At 41.0% G+C, this 13,441-nt stretch overlaps 2 protein-coding genes across 4 annotated transcripts; both read right to left on the bottom strand.

The window, feature by feature from the left end:
- Positions 1 to 1,052: 1,052 nt before the first annotated feature.
- Positions 1,053 to 3,768, bottom strand: camk2n1b (calcium/calmodulin-dependent protein kinase II inhibitor 1b). 2 transcript variants are annotated; one of them, XM_017707862.2, is made up of 3 exons: positions 3,480 to 3,768; positions 3,133 to 3,372; positions 1,053 to 2,304 (listed from the first exon to the last, which is right to left on the bottom strand). In XM_017707862.2, exons 2-3 carry the CDS (start codon positions 3,296 to 3,298, stop codon positions 2,234 to 2,236), a joined length of 237 nt encoding a protein of 78 aa, XP_017563351.1. In that variant the 5' UTR covers positions 3,299 to 3,372; positions 3,480 to 3,768; the 3' UTR covers positions 1,053 to 2,233. The 2 variants fall into 2 exon arrangements, with proteins under 2 accessions (XP_017563351.1, XP_037396922.1); XM_037541025.1 differs by having other exon boundaries at positions 3,133 to 3,767.
- Positions 3,769 to 5,404: 1,636 nt separating this feature from the next.
- On the bottom strand, positions 5,405 to 13,211 carry mul1b (mitochondrial E3 ubiquitin protein ligase 1b). Of its 2 annotated transcripts, none has more exons than XM_017707893.2 (6): positions 12,588 to 13,211; positions 12,358 to 12,499; positions 12,187 to 12,274; positions 10,075 to 10,195; positions 9,613 to 9,928; positions 5,405 to 8,501 (listed from the first exon to the last, which is right to left on the bottom strand). In XM_017707893.2, exons 2-6 carry the CDS (start codon positions 12,478 to 12,480, stop codon positions 8,088 to 8,090), a joined length of 1,062 nt encoding a protein of 353 aa, XP_017563382.1. In that variant the 5' UTR covers positions 12,481 to 12,499; positions 12,588 to 13,211; the 3' UTR covers positions 5,405 to 8,087. The 2 variants fall into 2 exon arrangements, with proteins under 2 accessions (XP_017563382.1, XP_017563381.1); XM_017707892.2 differs by having other exon boundaries at positions 12,916 to 13,211.
- Positions 13,212 to 13,441: the final 230 nt, after the last annotated feature.

Genomic DNA, 13,441 nt, shown 5'->3' with positions numbered 1-13,441 from the left:
AGCAACACGATCCTGATCAAACCTTCACAACTCATGAAAACACGGAGTTCTCCCAAAGGCAAAAGTGATGTTGCCAATAATGCCTGGCAGTGGTGGATTTACATTAACATTACACTCTTGGTTCTTAATCAAATTCATGGTAAATCCATATAGTGTGTGTTTTCTGTTTTCCCTGTTTTACAACATGATTCAGTTGGGGATTCAGTTCAGAGCACCAAATAAGGGACTGAGTATGTCTTTGGTACATGAGACAAAGCAAACTAATGACTAGCTGTCTTTTATTCTTGGACAGACCGGGACTTTCAAAAAATGTTCCATATTAAATTATTTCTCATGTATGCCATATGACAGTCAGGGGAACCTGAGCCCTGAAACTCCCTGTTTGGATAAACCAAGTTTATCTGCAATTTGTTGTTATTGAGTTTGAAAAGAGAGTTGAAACTTATTAAAATTGACAAAGAACTGTAAAGATGTCTAAAACAATGCCCTATGCCAGGGGTGCCCAGTCTTTTTGTCTTCAGGGCCCAAAGTGTAATGTTTGTAGTGGGCCAAAAAATCTATATAAGTAAAGAAGGTGGGGAGTTTTTCTAATGTGTTTTATAACATGACACTATATTTTGCATCTAAAATATGCACAATTTTAAAGGGAAAACCAGAATTTAATAAGTCATATGTGGTAGAATATAGTGGTTGGTGTAGTGTAGTGGTTAACACCTCTGCCTTCTATGCTGTAGACTGGGGTTCAATCCCCACCTGCACTAAACCAATAAGAGTCCTTGGGCAAGACTCCTAACACTACCTCCGCCTACCTGTGTTAAAAAAATGATCAAACTAAGCCGCTCTGGATAAGAGCGTCAGCCAAATGCCATAAATGGTAGAAACATTTATCTTGCTGAGTAAGGGGGTGGGCTTAGAGTGACCTCCTGGCAGGCCAAATCAAATGTCTTCTCAAGCCAACTTTGGGTATGAAATAATTCACTTAAATAATGAAATCTGTACTCTAAATCTCGTCTCATGCAACGCCGGCGATGAAATGAGTGATGCTAAAACCATTTTGATGTATATTCACATTTTAATGGTCATACTTTCCATTATCAATATAGCCCTGTTTAACAGTGAAGAGAAGTGCAACATATAGAAGTATATGTAATATTCAAGAGATTTTTGAGGTCTGTAATTCCAAAAGTTGCAAACAACAAAGATTACTGTAAAGTACACCAGTTCCATTGCCACACAGGGAGGCACTTCAGCCTGTCTCATGCAAAAGCAGTTAGAAAAAGCCCTGATAATGGACAGGACAGCCAGGCTCGCAGAATTTCACAGTACGCAGAGCACGAGGACACAGCTTGACTGGCATACTTTTGCGATATTTGGCACAAATGTGATCATATCCTGTACAGCAGAGTGACAGCCACATTTGAAAGTGCTAGGACTACGTCTACAACCAAAATCGAAAACAGTTTCGGAAACTGCTTCTCCATACAAAAATAAGCTAGTTTCACTGCTATTAGGCTGAGCAGGCAGTTTGTAGCAACGACAAAAATAATATTACAACAAGCAACATCAACAAAAAAAAGTTTGTGATTTTTTAAAAAAGGTAGGCTTTCAGTTGTTCAGTCTATAAAAACATGTGCACTGCTTTCCAGCACTGCAAAAAAATGCACCCCAAAAGATCATGACCAGAATTCCTTGGGAGGGGGGGGGGGATAAAAAACAAAAAAAACACAAAACAAAAAAAGAGCCCCCACCCCCCAACACCCCACCCAAAAAAAAAAACAAAACACACACATCACAGAAGTTCACAGTTCCATTGTGCACGAAAGTCATCATAGTGTTGCAAGATACAGAAAAACAAAGTGCCCTGTCTGAGGAAGAAAAAAAGAGGAGATGTAATGGTCACCAGTAGACTGTGATTTGTGCTTGTAATATCAATGCATTCCTCTCACAATACAATGGTACCTTTACTACTAAGGATCAAACCCACAAGTATTGAACAACATTGGACTGATCTCAGCTTATGAAGGAAAAAAGATATCAAAACATGCCCTCGAAAGTAAAAAGCAGATCGGACCCTCGCTCTCCCCATTTTGGAAGCCTGCGCCAGTGCTCTCCTCCGTGTGCTTTGCTGTGAAATTCAACCCCTACCGAGAGGCACTGCAAAGTGCTTTATTTATGCACATTTGTGTATTCCAACACTTCCCGCAGCCCTAAAAAAACCCACGTTTCCAGGCTTTCACGCCTCCGCCGGCGACTTTTCTGCTGTGTTTTGGAGCACCTCGTCAATCCTGTCATCTTCTATGACAACTGAAAGAAAAAAGGGGGAAAAGAAAGAAAGGCATGGATCAAATCTTGTGAGATGAACTCTGGGACTGAACTGAACTTGGAGAGGCGAGGTCAGCCAGGTGTGATGTGACGTGACGGACCGGAGATGAAGCACTGAAGGCTGTGAAGGACACACCTGGTTCCACACACTGGCTCCTCGTGACTGGCAAGCAGCCCACTGTAAACCCACCATCACTGGTGGCACTTGGAGACCCATGTGCGCCTGCGTTATGCAATCCATCAAACCTCAACAGATATCCAGCCCAGACATTACACGAATAGTGAGGGTGGTGGTGGTGGTGGTGGTGGGGCCAGGGGTGGGGGTTTGGGGGGATCCTACTACCATGGCTGGGAAAATGACACGTTCAACACATTTTCCTGAATATGACAGTCACGGTTTATCACAGGTAAACATAACGACTTTCACTAACAGAAAAAGTCACATGTATTCCTACGTGAAACGTACAAAACATGTTTACAAGCAAACCCATGTGGCAACGTTAAGCTGTATTATGAATAAAATTGCACATGTGAAAAAAATGGTTTTGTCTGTAAGGGACAGTTAAAACATGTATGTCAACATTCAGCTCAAGACACAAAAGAAGCTCGTTTTTCGAACTGTCCGTTCCACCTTAAATGGCGTAGCTGTTCCAGTCCTACCTTACAGCGCCCGACTGTAACTGCTGCACCATTTAAGGTGGAACGGACAATTCGAATAAGAAGCCAACTTAATCTTAAGAAATATTATAAGAATGACTGGAATTAACCATTTAAAGTGTTTTTTTTTTAAAGAGCTGAAAGTCATCTCACCTCGCTTGCTCCTTCCAATCTGGCCAAGTTTAGGTGGCCTTTTGTTCTGCCCAGTACCGAAGAAGTTGTTGGTGTTCTGCAGTCGACAGGTGAGCGAGATTTGATCTTCGTCTCCATCGTTTCCATAATGAGTGAGGTTCTCTTCGTAGGGCAACACTTCGGACATGTTATCTCCCTCTTTCCCTCTCTCCTTTCTGTCAGCAACGAATCGATAACCAACGACGGAGCGGACAGACGGCGCTGTAAAAACAACAAAACAAACGGTCGAGCTCAGTTGGACTTAGCCTGAAGCTAACTGAAGGTCCTCAGCGGCGTTTTCTGTCAGAGGAGGTTCTGTAGATTCCTACTTTGGTAACTTAGGTCAGGTTCGAGGTGGTTTCGCCTTGGTTCACGATGTTCGGAAGTTACGAGTGGGATAAAAGGTGGGGAAAAACGGAGATATGATGAAGAGGAAAGAGAGAGCGAAAAATCCCAAATACGTCACTCTCTCAGGCAGAGTTGGTGGAGCACGCGCTGCAGCTCTGCCCGCTTCACTTCGCTGTGCAGCCTGCAGCCCCTGTTCATCCACAGGGAGCGTCCCACGTTAAATAGGAGTTAGTGCAGAGTCGGTGCGAGACACTGACCGCTCAGATATACGGACATACATGCATCTGTCAGCATGGGGGAAAAAGTGCTGAGAAGCCCCCAAGGTGACTGTTTTTTAATAAGGCGTGGCCACGAAATAATATATTGAGGCCACAGATTACTATATTGAGGTGACGAGTTGCCTTTCTCGTAATTTGTGTAATTGTGGCCTCTATGCAGTATTTTGTGGCTTCAGTATAGCATTTTGTGGCCTCGATATATTAATTTGTGACCTCAATGTAATGTTTCTTGGTCTCAGTACATCTTATAGCCTCCATATATTAATTTGTGGCCTCATTATATTAAGTTGTGGTCTCAGTATAGCAAACTGTGGCTTCAATATTGTAATTTTGGCCTCAAAGTAGTATTTTATGTTTCAGTACAGTATCCCTTGGCCTCAATATATTAATTTGTGGCCTCATTATATTAAGTTGTGGCCTCAGCATAGTAAATTGTGGCTTCAATATTGTAATTTTGGCCTCAAAGTAGTATTTTATGTTTCAGTACAGTATCCCTTGGCCTCGATATATTAATTTGTGGCCTCATTATATTAAGTTGTGGCCTCAGTATAGCAAATTATGGCTTCAGTATTGTAATTTATGGCCTCAAAGTAGTATTTTACGGTCTTAGTACAGTATCCCTTGGCCTCAATATATTCATTGTGGCCCCAATATATTAATTTGTGTCCTTAATATAGCAATTTGTGGCCTCAATGTAGTATTTCTTGGTTTCAGTATATAGATTTGTGGCTTCAATATAGTATCTCATGGCTTCATTATAATAAGTTGTGGCCTCAGTGCTGTCTTTAGTGGCCTCAGTGTAGCAATTTATGGCTTCAGTATCGTAATTTGTGGACTCAGTATAACAATTCGTGGCCTCAATATAGAATTTCATCGCCTCAGTATATTAATGTGTGGCCTTAAAATAGTATCTTGTGTCTTCATTATAATAAGTTGTGGCCTCAGTATATTCGTTTGTGGCCTTAATATCGTAAATTGTAGCCTCAAAATAGCAATTTGTGGCCACACCTTATGAAAAATAATTAGTATGTGCAACTTGTATTCAAATCCTAGATGCCTTTTAGTCAAACCTAAATCTACCCTACTTCATAGTGAGCACTCACTGAAACTCTATAAAGGAATTCATCTGCACAAAAAGAGAAAAAATGCCTCAGAAATATTTAGGAAGTAGTCTTTTCTAAAATATAATACAGTATATTTCATACAGTAATAATTATAGTAACACCGTTTATGAAACATCATTTAAGTTCTATGTGCCTTTTCTTCCAAGTATGAACTCAAGTATAGGAAAAGTGAGTCTGGAAGCTCAGCTTGTATTTTCATGTCATCTTGTTTAATTTCCATGAAGGGACTGAGTTCAGAGTGGAGCAAACTCATGAGGGATGAGGTGCGACTGACCTCACTTAAACATATTTTGGTGCACGTATGTGATTTTTTTGTGAACAAATCCGTTTCAGTGGACATACTCAGGGCTGATTTTGCACCAGATTGAGCCACAGAATCAATGTGATCATTGTGAGACAATATGCGGAGGGCGCCCTCTTCTGGTCACCGTCAGTATTTCTCCAAGACTTCATATTCTTTCATAGGCACCATTCCCACAAAATACAATGTGATTAAGACCAAGGTCTGTTTTATCAAAAGGCCATTTTATTTGTTGAATAATGCTCAATATCATCTTTAGACAGTGGCAGTTTCTCCATGTACAACACAGAACTTATTTTGGTGCATATTTTAGGCCTGTTGAAGCTCCTTTAATGCTGTACTACCTCATAAGACTGACAGCACATCCAGAATACAAGTCTTTACTCTTTTGGTTCCAAAAAGAGTACACTTAGCACTGATCAGATACATTACAGTATATCATGAGGGGAAATAAACTCTATTGAACCTTTTCATGAAAAATGTGATAAATACTTCCCCGTTTCTTCCAAGAAATGCATACAAACATCTATTTAAAGAGGATAAATAATGATGAATTTATATTGCGCATATAGTAAACCTGCTCCATACAAAGATACATTCATTTAATGTCTCATCATGTGCTCCACAATTATGTTCACTTTTATATTACATATCTTGAAACCATAAATATAAAGAATATTTGGGAAGGCACATCTGATGATTACATCAGCCGCACACATTTTAATGCCCCTGCTTAACCAAGATTTTTGCATCTTTATTTACTGAGGACTCCATTCGGTTAAGACCCTCTTTATACATGTTAAAGGTGAATTCCACTGATTTTTCAGAAACTCTGCCCAAAACTTGGCGCCGTTTAGAGTGATGCGAACTGTGCGTCAGAATTGTTCTTTCGTGATCTTGATAGGAACCAGACGTCTAAAGTGTTTCAATGTCACTATAAGCTCCCTCACAGAAAGCTGCTGCATGAAACGGTTAAGAATATGCATTTTGAAAAGGTTTTGGTCTAAACCTTTATTTACTCGTTGCACAGAGGTACATGCAAAGTGTTGTTACTCAAAAAAGACGTGCAGGTTCACTAGTTGTTTTGGATTGTAAATAAAATGACTAAATTTGTGTTTTAGGCTTCACAATCCCTGGTTCCCATCACCAAGTCCGTTTCGTCTACAATGAACCATTTCACATCAAAACACTCTGAACTTCTCCTTGGTACAACCCTGAGTTTACCCATCTCACCTACCTCAGCTATTTTGGTGCAAATTGTTTTCATGCTAAAATAGTACTGCCTTAAATAAATTACAGAATCTAATTTTTTTTCTTTTTTTAAGTATAGAAAACGTGACATTTTACTTAGTATGGATCAGATAACTATAAGGCAACATTTCACAGCACACCATTCTGAATGACTTAACATCGCAACAAGTGAATTACTGAAATTCCGCAAAATTGGAACTCTCCTTTAACCGTGAGGTCAAAGAACTTTGTGATGCCCATGAACAGATGATGAATCATTTTCAGCAGTGTGTTCACACAAAAATAGGCTTCAGCAGTGGTTCCCAACTCTGGTCCTGTAGTAGCCCTGTGCTGTGTACTCTGGTGTTTTCCCTGCTCCAATTGATCAGCTAAACAAAAACCCTTCTGGTTTTAAAGCGGCTGTTTTAAGCCTAGAGCACCTCAATCAAGCAAACACAAGAACGTTTTGGTCAGTGCCTTAGCGGTGGTTGAGTGTCAGGACAATCTAGAATGTTCTCCACCATTCACACTGTTCTATAACGTTCTCTCCGCATATCCATCTGAAGTCAGAATCATGCCTGTACTAGGTCTAAGCAGTTCTTCTCTATGGGGAAAATCTATGTTTCAAAAATCGCCACCATCACACCCTGATTAACAAAAGTACTCAAAAACCAGATGTTTTGCTGTGCAGACATTTTCCCTCTGAATTCTGAGGTCCTTTATCTTGCTGCCTGCAAGCTGACGCTGCTGCACACTGAACTGATATCGTAACACTGGCAGCATCATAAAATAAAAGCCTGCAGGCTTTGACATGTAGTAGTTAAGCTGCTTTGGCAGTGGTGGGCTACAGTTTGGGTAGCTGGTGTTGAAGTTTACTAGCAGGCTGTAGATGTGGCAGGTTCATATTTGACTCCTTTCCATTCAGACGAGCCGCTGACATTTGGGGATCAAAGATCAATATCGGCTATGGAACATTTGTTTACATCAGGCACGAAAGTAGGGTATGGCATTTATTTTTTCCATAGAGGGAACCTGCTTAGAACCAGATTTTCTTTCATAGGCTTGACACCGAAAACTAAATGGAGACATGAATTCAGAGGTCTATTCACTCTGGCACTCACCATTCATTTGGCTCGTCAGTTCTTTATCTTTATACTGTAAAGAATGTGTTTGTAGCAGAAAGTTTGGTCGGTTTTCTTTGGCATTTAGAGCCGAAAAACACTTAACTATGCAGAGCAGGGCTACTCTGTGGGAACCACTGAGCTGCATGCTGTTATTCTACTTTTAATGTATTTGCTAGAGCTGCACAATACATCGTTTAATTATTATTGGCCTTTACACTGCAGAAGGGTACAATATGCAAACAAGCCCTCTAATCATCTTTAGAAAGATTTGTTTTTGTGTGCTACGAGCCGCTAAGATTAAATATTTTAAAATGATTTCGTCGTTGGATATTGTGATTCCCTTGATTCGTCAGAAAACCCTCATGAACTCATTTGTAATTTGTTGGATGGTTAATTTTGCATATTCTAGCCTCCTGCCGAATCAGTACGGTAAAGGTCAATGTTATGACTATTAACAATCACTGATCAATGATTAACGATATCTTGTGCAGCTTTAATAAGTGCTACTAGATCTATTTTGATCGAGAGGCTATTAGCTGTTGTACAAAGGCACGATCCTATCTATGCTAGCTCTGCATATGGGACACTTCTTCGGCTTGGGCAGCGTACGATAGCACTGGTCACAAGAGCAAACATGACCACACTCGAGGAAGACGCAAGACTTCTCTCGGCTTAGGCAGATGGTGCAGGCGCTCGGGGATATGGCCGCCTCGTCCAGGTTCAACTCCCGCACACGCCTCTTCTGCTGCTCCTTAAACTCTTCCAGCACACTGCGTTCCTTCCTTCGCTCCTTCCGCCAGATGTAGTGCCTCCACAGCATGTAGAGCAGCGTGGCACAGGCCGCCAGCCCCACGAGCAGCGTGAGAGCCTTCCACAGTCGCAGGCTGCCCTCCTGCTTCCCCAGCAGTGTTTCATAGTCCAGTCGGCTCAAGAAGTACCGCAAACCCTGCGTGTTCAGACAGAAACATCTGTACCTGGATACAAACTGGAGGTGGGAGTGGCTTAAACTGCAAACAGTGTATATCATTGCTGTCCAACGAAAAACAAGTATCTCCAAATTAGTAACTTTACAGGAGAAGATGATTTTGTTCCAAGTGATTTTAGAGCATTTCTACTGGTCCATGGATCGTGACACTTTGCACAATGTAAATGACAACTGGTGTGTTGAAATCATGTAGAAAACAAAATATCCACAAAAATCAAGATACATGGTTTTCTTTGGACAGCGACAATATGCTTTTTTTGATCATTAACTGTTTGTTTCAATGAAAATCTTTATAAAACCACATATTAAATAATAAGCCAACATGAAGATGTTTTAAAACAGATGTTACTGCAAACATGTTCATGAGTTTCATCACTAGAATTCTTCTGTATTAATGCCAGTGAAGCTGCCTGTTGGAGAACCTTCAGACAAGCGGTTTTCAAAGCCATAGCCGCACGCTTTCATCATTAAAAACAAGGCGTCTTCCGTCAATATGGCGGCGTTTTCATAATTTGGCTAAGCACCAGCACACTTAAGCTGTACAGAAAATACTGCACTTTCTTCAAGTCACACACACTAACCTGCAGCTGAGACCTAACTTAACGGCTTTCTAATATCCAGTCACTTTGAGGCAAGCTTAAGTTAATGTAAAGTAAAGCTGGCATTACAGCATTTAGCAGAGAGAACTAGACAGCCTCCTCCACACCACAGCCCCGATTATGTGGGGTGACTATACAGGGTGTGCGCCCTGTATAATTTTTAAACGTAAACCCCAGTTTCTCAACACATTGAATTGACTGTCACTTTTATCATTGGTAGGCAAGCAAGCTGACAGCAAAGAACCATTCCGTATGTGAGGCAAGGTTGGAGCTAAATACAGCCTTCAGTAGACTCAAACTGCTTTGTCTTCTTCTATACTGTAAAATGCTACAATATTTACAATTTATGACTGTCGCCTTTTACACATCACCATCTTTTCTGTCAGTGACATCATCTGATTACATCACCCTATCACTCAGGCTTAATTCACATCACATTATAATAATGTATTTGCATTCAAGGACATCCCTACCTGCTTGGGGGGCTGCAGCCGCACCAGGTTGCTGTCCAGCACCAGCTCGCCCACACCTGTCATGCTGGCCCCCAGCCGCAGCATCTCCTCCGTCTCCCTGATGCCCTGTGGCCGTTCGCCGCTGATGAAGTGGCCAATGACATTGCTCAAGGACTGCACGGTTGGGTGGAATTTCTCGTAGGTTGTCTCCAGGTCTAGCTCAGCTGCGTCCAGTGGACGGACAACGCGCACGGTCGTTGTGACACTGTCATCGTGGGAGGCCAGGTCAAAAGGCACAGTGTTGGTGCGCTGGTGGATAACCTTTTCACAGTCATTCCTGAAAAGGTTTGCAACATCTGTCATTATAACTAAGGATTAACTAGAATCTTAGCTTGCTGTAAATGTAAAACTTTAGTCTGGTTGTACAGTATATTCAGTGTCACCCCACTTGCATAACAACATAATACTATAACAAGTATTCACCAGAGATGAGTTGTTCGATTCCAGACCATCTTTTTTTCTTTCAGTGTGAGTCTCTCAATGACTCCTTTGCAGTTGTCTACAAACTGGCTGTTCAAAGTTTCTTTCACAGACCGCACCACTCCTAGAAACAGGAACATGCAGAGCAGTGTTAGCTTTCCTACAAAAAGAGTTATGAGTATGCTGCCTCAAGTCAGACATACAGTTTTAGAATAGTTAGAACAGAAACCTCTTGGCCTTAGACCTTTTTTTTAATGCAGGGTGTTGTAAGGCAAAAATAGATAATAAAATAGTACCCAATAAACACAAAGTTTTGGATTTTTTTTCCCCATGTCTTAAAGCCAAGGATGCATGCCGCATTTCTCTAACTGAGGGCTGTCCTGTGTTTTAAGATCCTTCATTATTAAATAAAATGGCTATTCGCATGTTATCGACATCATGACCCCTGATTCCTAACAACACCACTCTGAATAACTTTGTTTACATATCTCAACCATTGAGTTTCACAGAATTTTTCTGTTACATCTGATGGTTGTTTAGCTCTTGATTGATTTTTCTTAGAACCCATTTTGATAGTCCATTTACAGTCAACTCCAGAAATACTGGCATGCAAGAAAAAGACAATTCTATCAAAAACATGTGGCAAAATAATTGGCACGCTTGAAGACTACTATAAATAAAACCAAAGGAATGTGTGTCGCTGGGTAAAAACGTTTTTGATATTGCTTTTGGTGTCTAAGAACTTCATTGTTGTCTACGACCATTTCTTGATACACCCTGATATAAATATGAGGGAACAACACAGGCAAAATCCTCATGTCACCCATCAACATGGGTAAAACGAGTTCGCAGCTAAAAATTGGAAGAAAAGCTGTTGAGCTGCATAGATTGGGGAATGGCTACCAAAAAACAAGTCAGCAGTTGAAATGACCAGTAAGCACAATTAGGGCCATAGTCAAGAAGTTTTAAAAGCAGGGAACAGTTAAAAATTGCCATGAAAGGGAGGTCTCCGCACCTTGCCCCCATGCAGTGAGGAGGATGCTAAGAGAAGCAAAGAACAGCCCAAAGATCACAGTTTCACAACTGCAAGGTTGAATTGCAGCTTGCGGTTTCACTGTTTCAACATTAAAAGCAAGAAGCTACCATGACCAGGAGGTTTTAGGACAAGTTCCACAAAAGAAGACTTTCCTGAGACCAACACACAAAACCAAGCGCCTGAAATTTGCCAAGCAATATAGGAATTACAAGTGGAATGGTGTGTTGTGGTCACTGAGCTTTCTGGTCACGCACAGCATCATCATGTTTGGTGAAAAATAGGGAAAGAGTACAAAGTTCCTCATATCCACAGTAAATATGGTGATGGCTCTTTGATGCTTCAGGGCTGTTTTGCTGCAAGTGGTCCAGGGGCTCTTGATAAGGTCAGTGGCACAATGAACTCCATTCAATGCCAAAACCATTTCACATTTTAGTGGAAAATCTGCTTTGGTCAGTAGGCTGAAACTGGGCCATGCTTGGGTCTTGCAACGAGACAATGACACACATGTCACAACGGACAAAGACTGCAGCAATACAAAAAAATAGGTTTTGCAATAGTCCTCTCAAGTCTCCAGACTTAAACCCAAATGAAAATGTGTGGTCTCAGCTGAAGAGGGCAGTACACACTAGGCTAATCTGAGGGGGGCACATTAGGATAAATCAATATTTCATGAAAGTCTTGCAAAAGTTTTGGGTAAAACTTGATTTTTAAAATGCATGCAGCATGAAGAAGTACATGCAGGGCAAAACATTAACCAAAGAATACATTTATTCCCCCAGACTGTTATGAATATTATATATAAAAACTCTGATGACACGTTTAGGTTTGTTGGTGCTTTTGGAAAGTAAATAAAATAGCCATATTTGTGTTGTATACCTGGTTCCTATCCCCACCACTACAAATAAATCTTAGTCTCTACAATGAGCTATTTCACATCAAACCACTCGGAAGGACTTTACATCTCAACATTCGCATTGGCAATACTGAATAAGCAGATTGCAGTGCTACTCAACATGTTCTGGAAAACAGAAAACAGAAACGCAACTCCAGTCACTCCAAACACAAACCTCATGTCATACCTTCAATAACAGCATATGGGATGCATTTTCCTGGAGCTTCAGCCAGAATGCTTTTCAGATCTTGATCTAATGATATTTTCTGGGCTTCCTGTTGAATGCATTTTGAATGAGATGACATCTGCAAGAGTACAGTTAACTTAAAAAAATACAAATCAACACATATTTACTTACTTTTAGCCTAGTAACATGTCCTGCCTTCTTCTTGTAGATAGAATAAAGGAGAGCAGTGAGGGCTGAACTGGTGGCCAAAAGCACAATCTGGGCTGTGGAGGGCTTCCCACCACTTGAGTCCATTTTTTATGTGGATGGAAACCTAAAGGGAAGACTTTTGTGAACAAAACTTGCCCTTACACAGATGTTTTAGCACACAAATAGGCTAAGAATTAACACTAACTAGGTACCGAAGTTATGGACTCGAAACTTCTGGAAGGTCACACAATTTAGTCAAGAGGAGCATTCCGTCCCACAGCAAGCTAGCCAACTTACAGACTAGCACAAGCTAACGAGGTTAGTTGTCTTCAGGTCCAGATTTTCCCTTTCCACCTTAAACGGCACCTGAAAGTGCTGGAATATAACTGCTGCACTATTTAAGGTGGAACGGGAAAATTCGAACAAGCAACTGGCGAATAAGACGCTGACTTCAGCTTCGTCACAAGCTACTTTACAACTAATCGAGCGTGTTATATATTATTTTAACGTAATATCAACAATGAGGAACATCAAACCAACCTTTTTACAATTAAGGCTGCTAAACAGAGTCTGTGTGACTAGTCAGCATCGCTAACCAGCTATAGCTAACCTAGCTTACCGATCTAACTAGCTAGGTTACGTGCCAAACCAGCAACTGTTTTCACTTAGAAAATACTGTAGTAACTTTTCCCAGAAGAGCGAGAAGTGACTATACTGGCTATAAGGCCGAAAAACGCGCAGAGACTTTTCATTTAACTCCTTTAACCCGAGAACGAGAACTAATGAAGACACGTAAACAACTCCGGTAACGGACTCTGCGCTTCTTCAGTGGCTGCTCAGCGGACTGCGCGCTGACTTCTGTGCCTTTAGCGCCGCTTCCTGGACTGGAGGGTGCGGTGCTCACACAGCCACCAAGAGCTGCAGCTGTCTCTGATTCTCGAATTCTGTACGACGTTCTCGAATAATCGAAATATCTGTAAAAATAAGAAAGGACGTTTAATTTTAAAGGGCCCATTTAATTTAAAACTGATTTGCCCTCGTTTTTAAAACGAATAACTTTGAAGTA

Source organism: Pygocentrus nattereri, chromosome 9 (assembly GCF_015220715.1).
Source record: "Pygocentrus nattereri isolate fPygNat1 chromosome 9, fPygNat1.pri, whole genome shotgun sequence".
Taxonomy (NCBI): Eukaryota; Metazoa; Chordata; class Actinopteri; order Characiformes; family Serrasalmidae; genus Pygocentrus; species Pygocentrus nattereri.
Note: the sequence above shows the minus strand (reverse complement) of the source record. Positions and strands in the feature narration are given on the sequence as shown.

What these genes read in the sequence shown, in the direction of transcription:
- mul1b (XM_017707893.2), bottom strand. Translation starts at nt 12,480, where the DNA reads ATGGACTCAAGTGGTGGGAAGCCCTCCACAGCCCAGATTGTGCTTTTG. An exon ending in GACATGTTACTAGGCTAAAA is followed by an intron (nt 12,275 to 12,357) that starts GTAAGTAAATAT and finishes TGCATTCAACAG; the next exon opens with GAAGCCCAGAAAATATCATT. An exon ending in AATCGAACAACTCATCTCTG is followed by an intron (nt 9,929 to 10,074) that starts GTGAATACTTGT and finishes AAACCTTTTCAG; the next exon opens with GAATGACTGTGAAAAGGTTA.
- camk2n1b (XM_017707862.2), bottom strand. Translation starts at nt 3,298, where the DNA reads ATGTCCGAAGTGTTGCCCTACGAAGAGAACCTCACTCATTATGGAAAC. An exon ending in GATTGGAAGGAGCAAGCGAG is followed by an intron (nt 2,305 to 3,132) that starts GTGAGATGACTT and finishes TTTTTCTTTCAG; the next exon opens with TTGTCATAGAAGATGACAGG.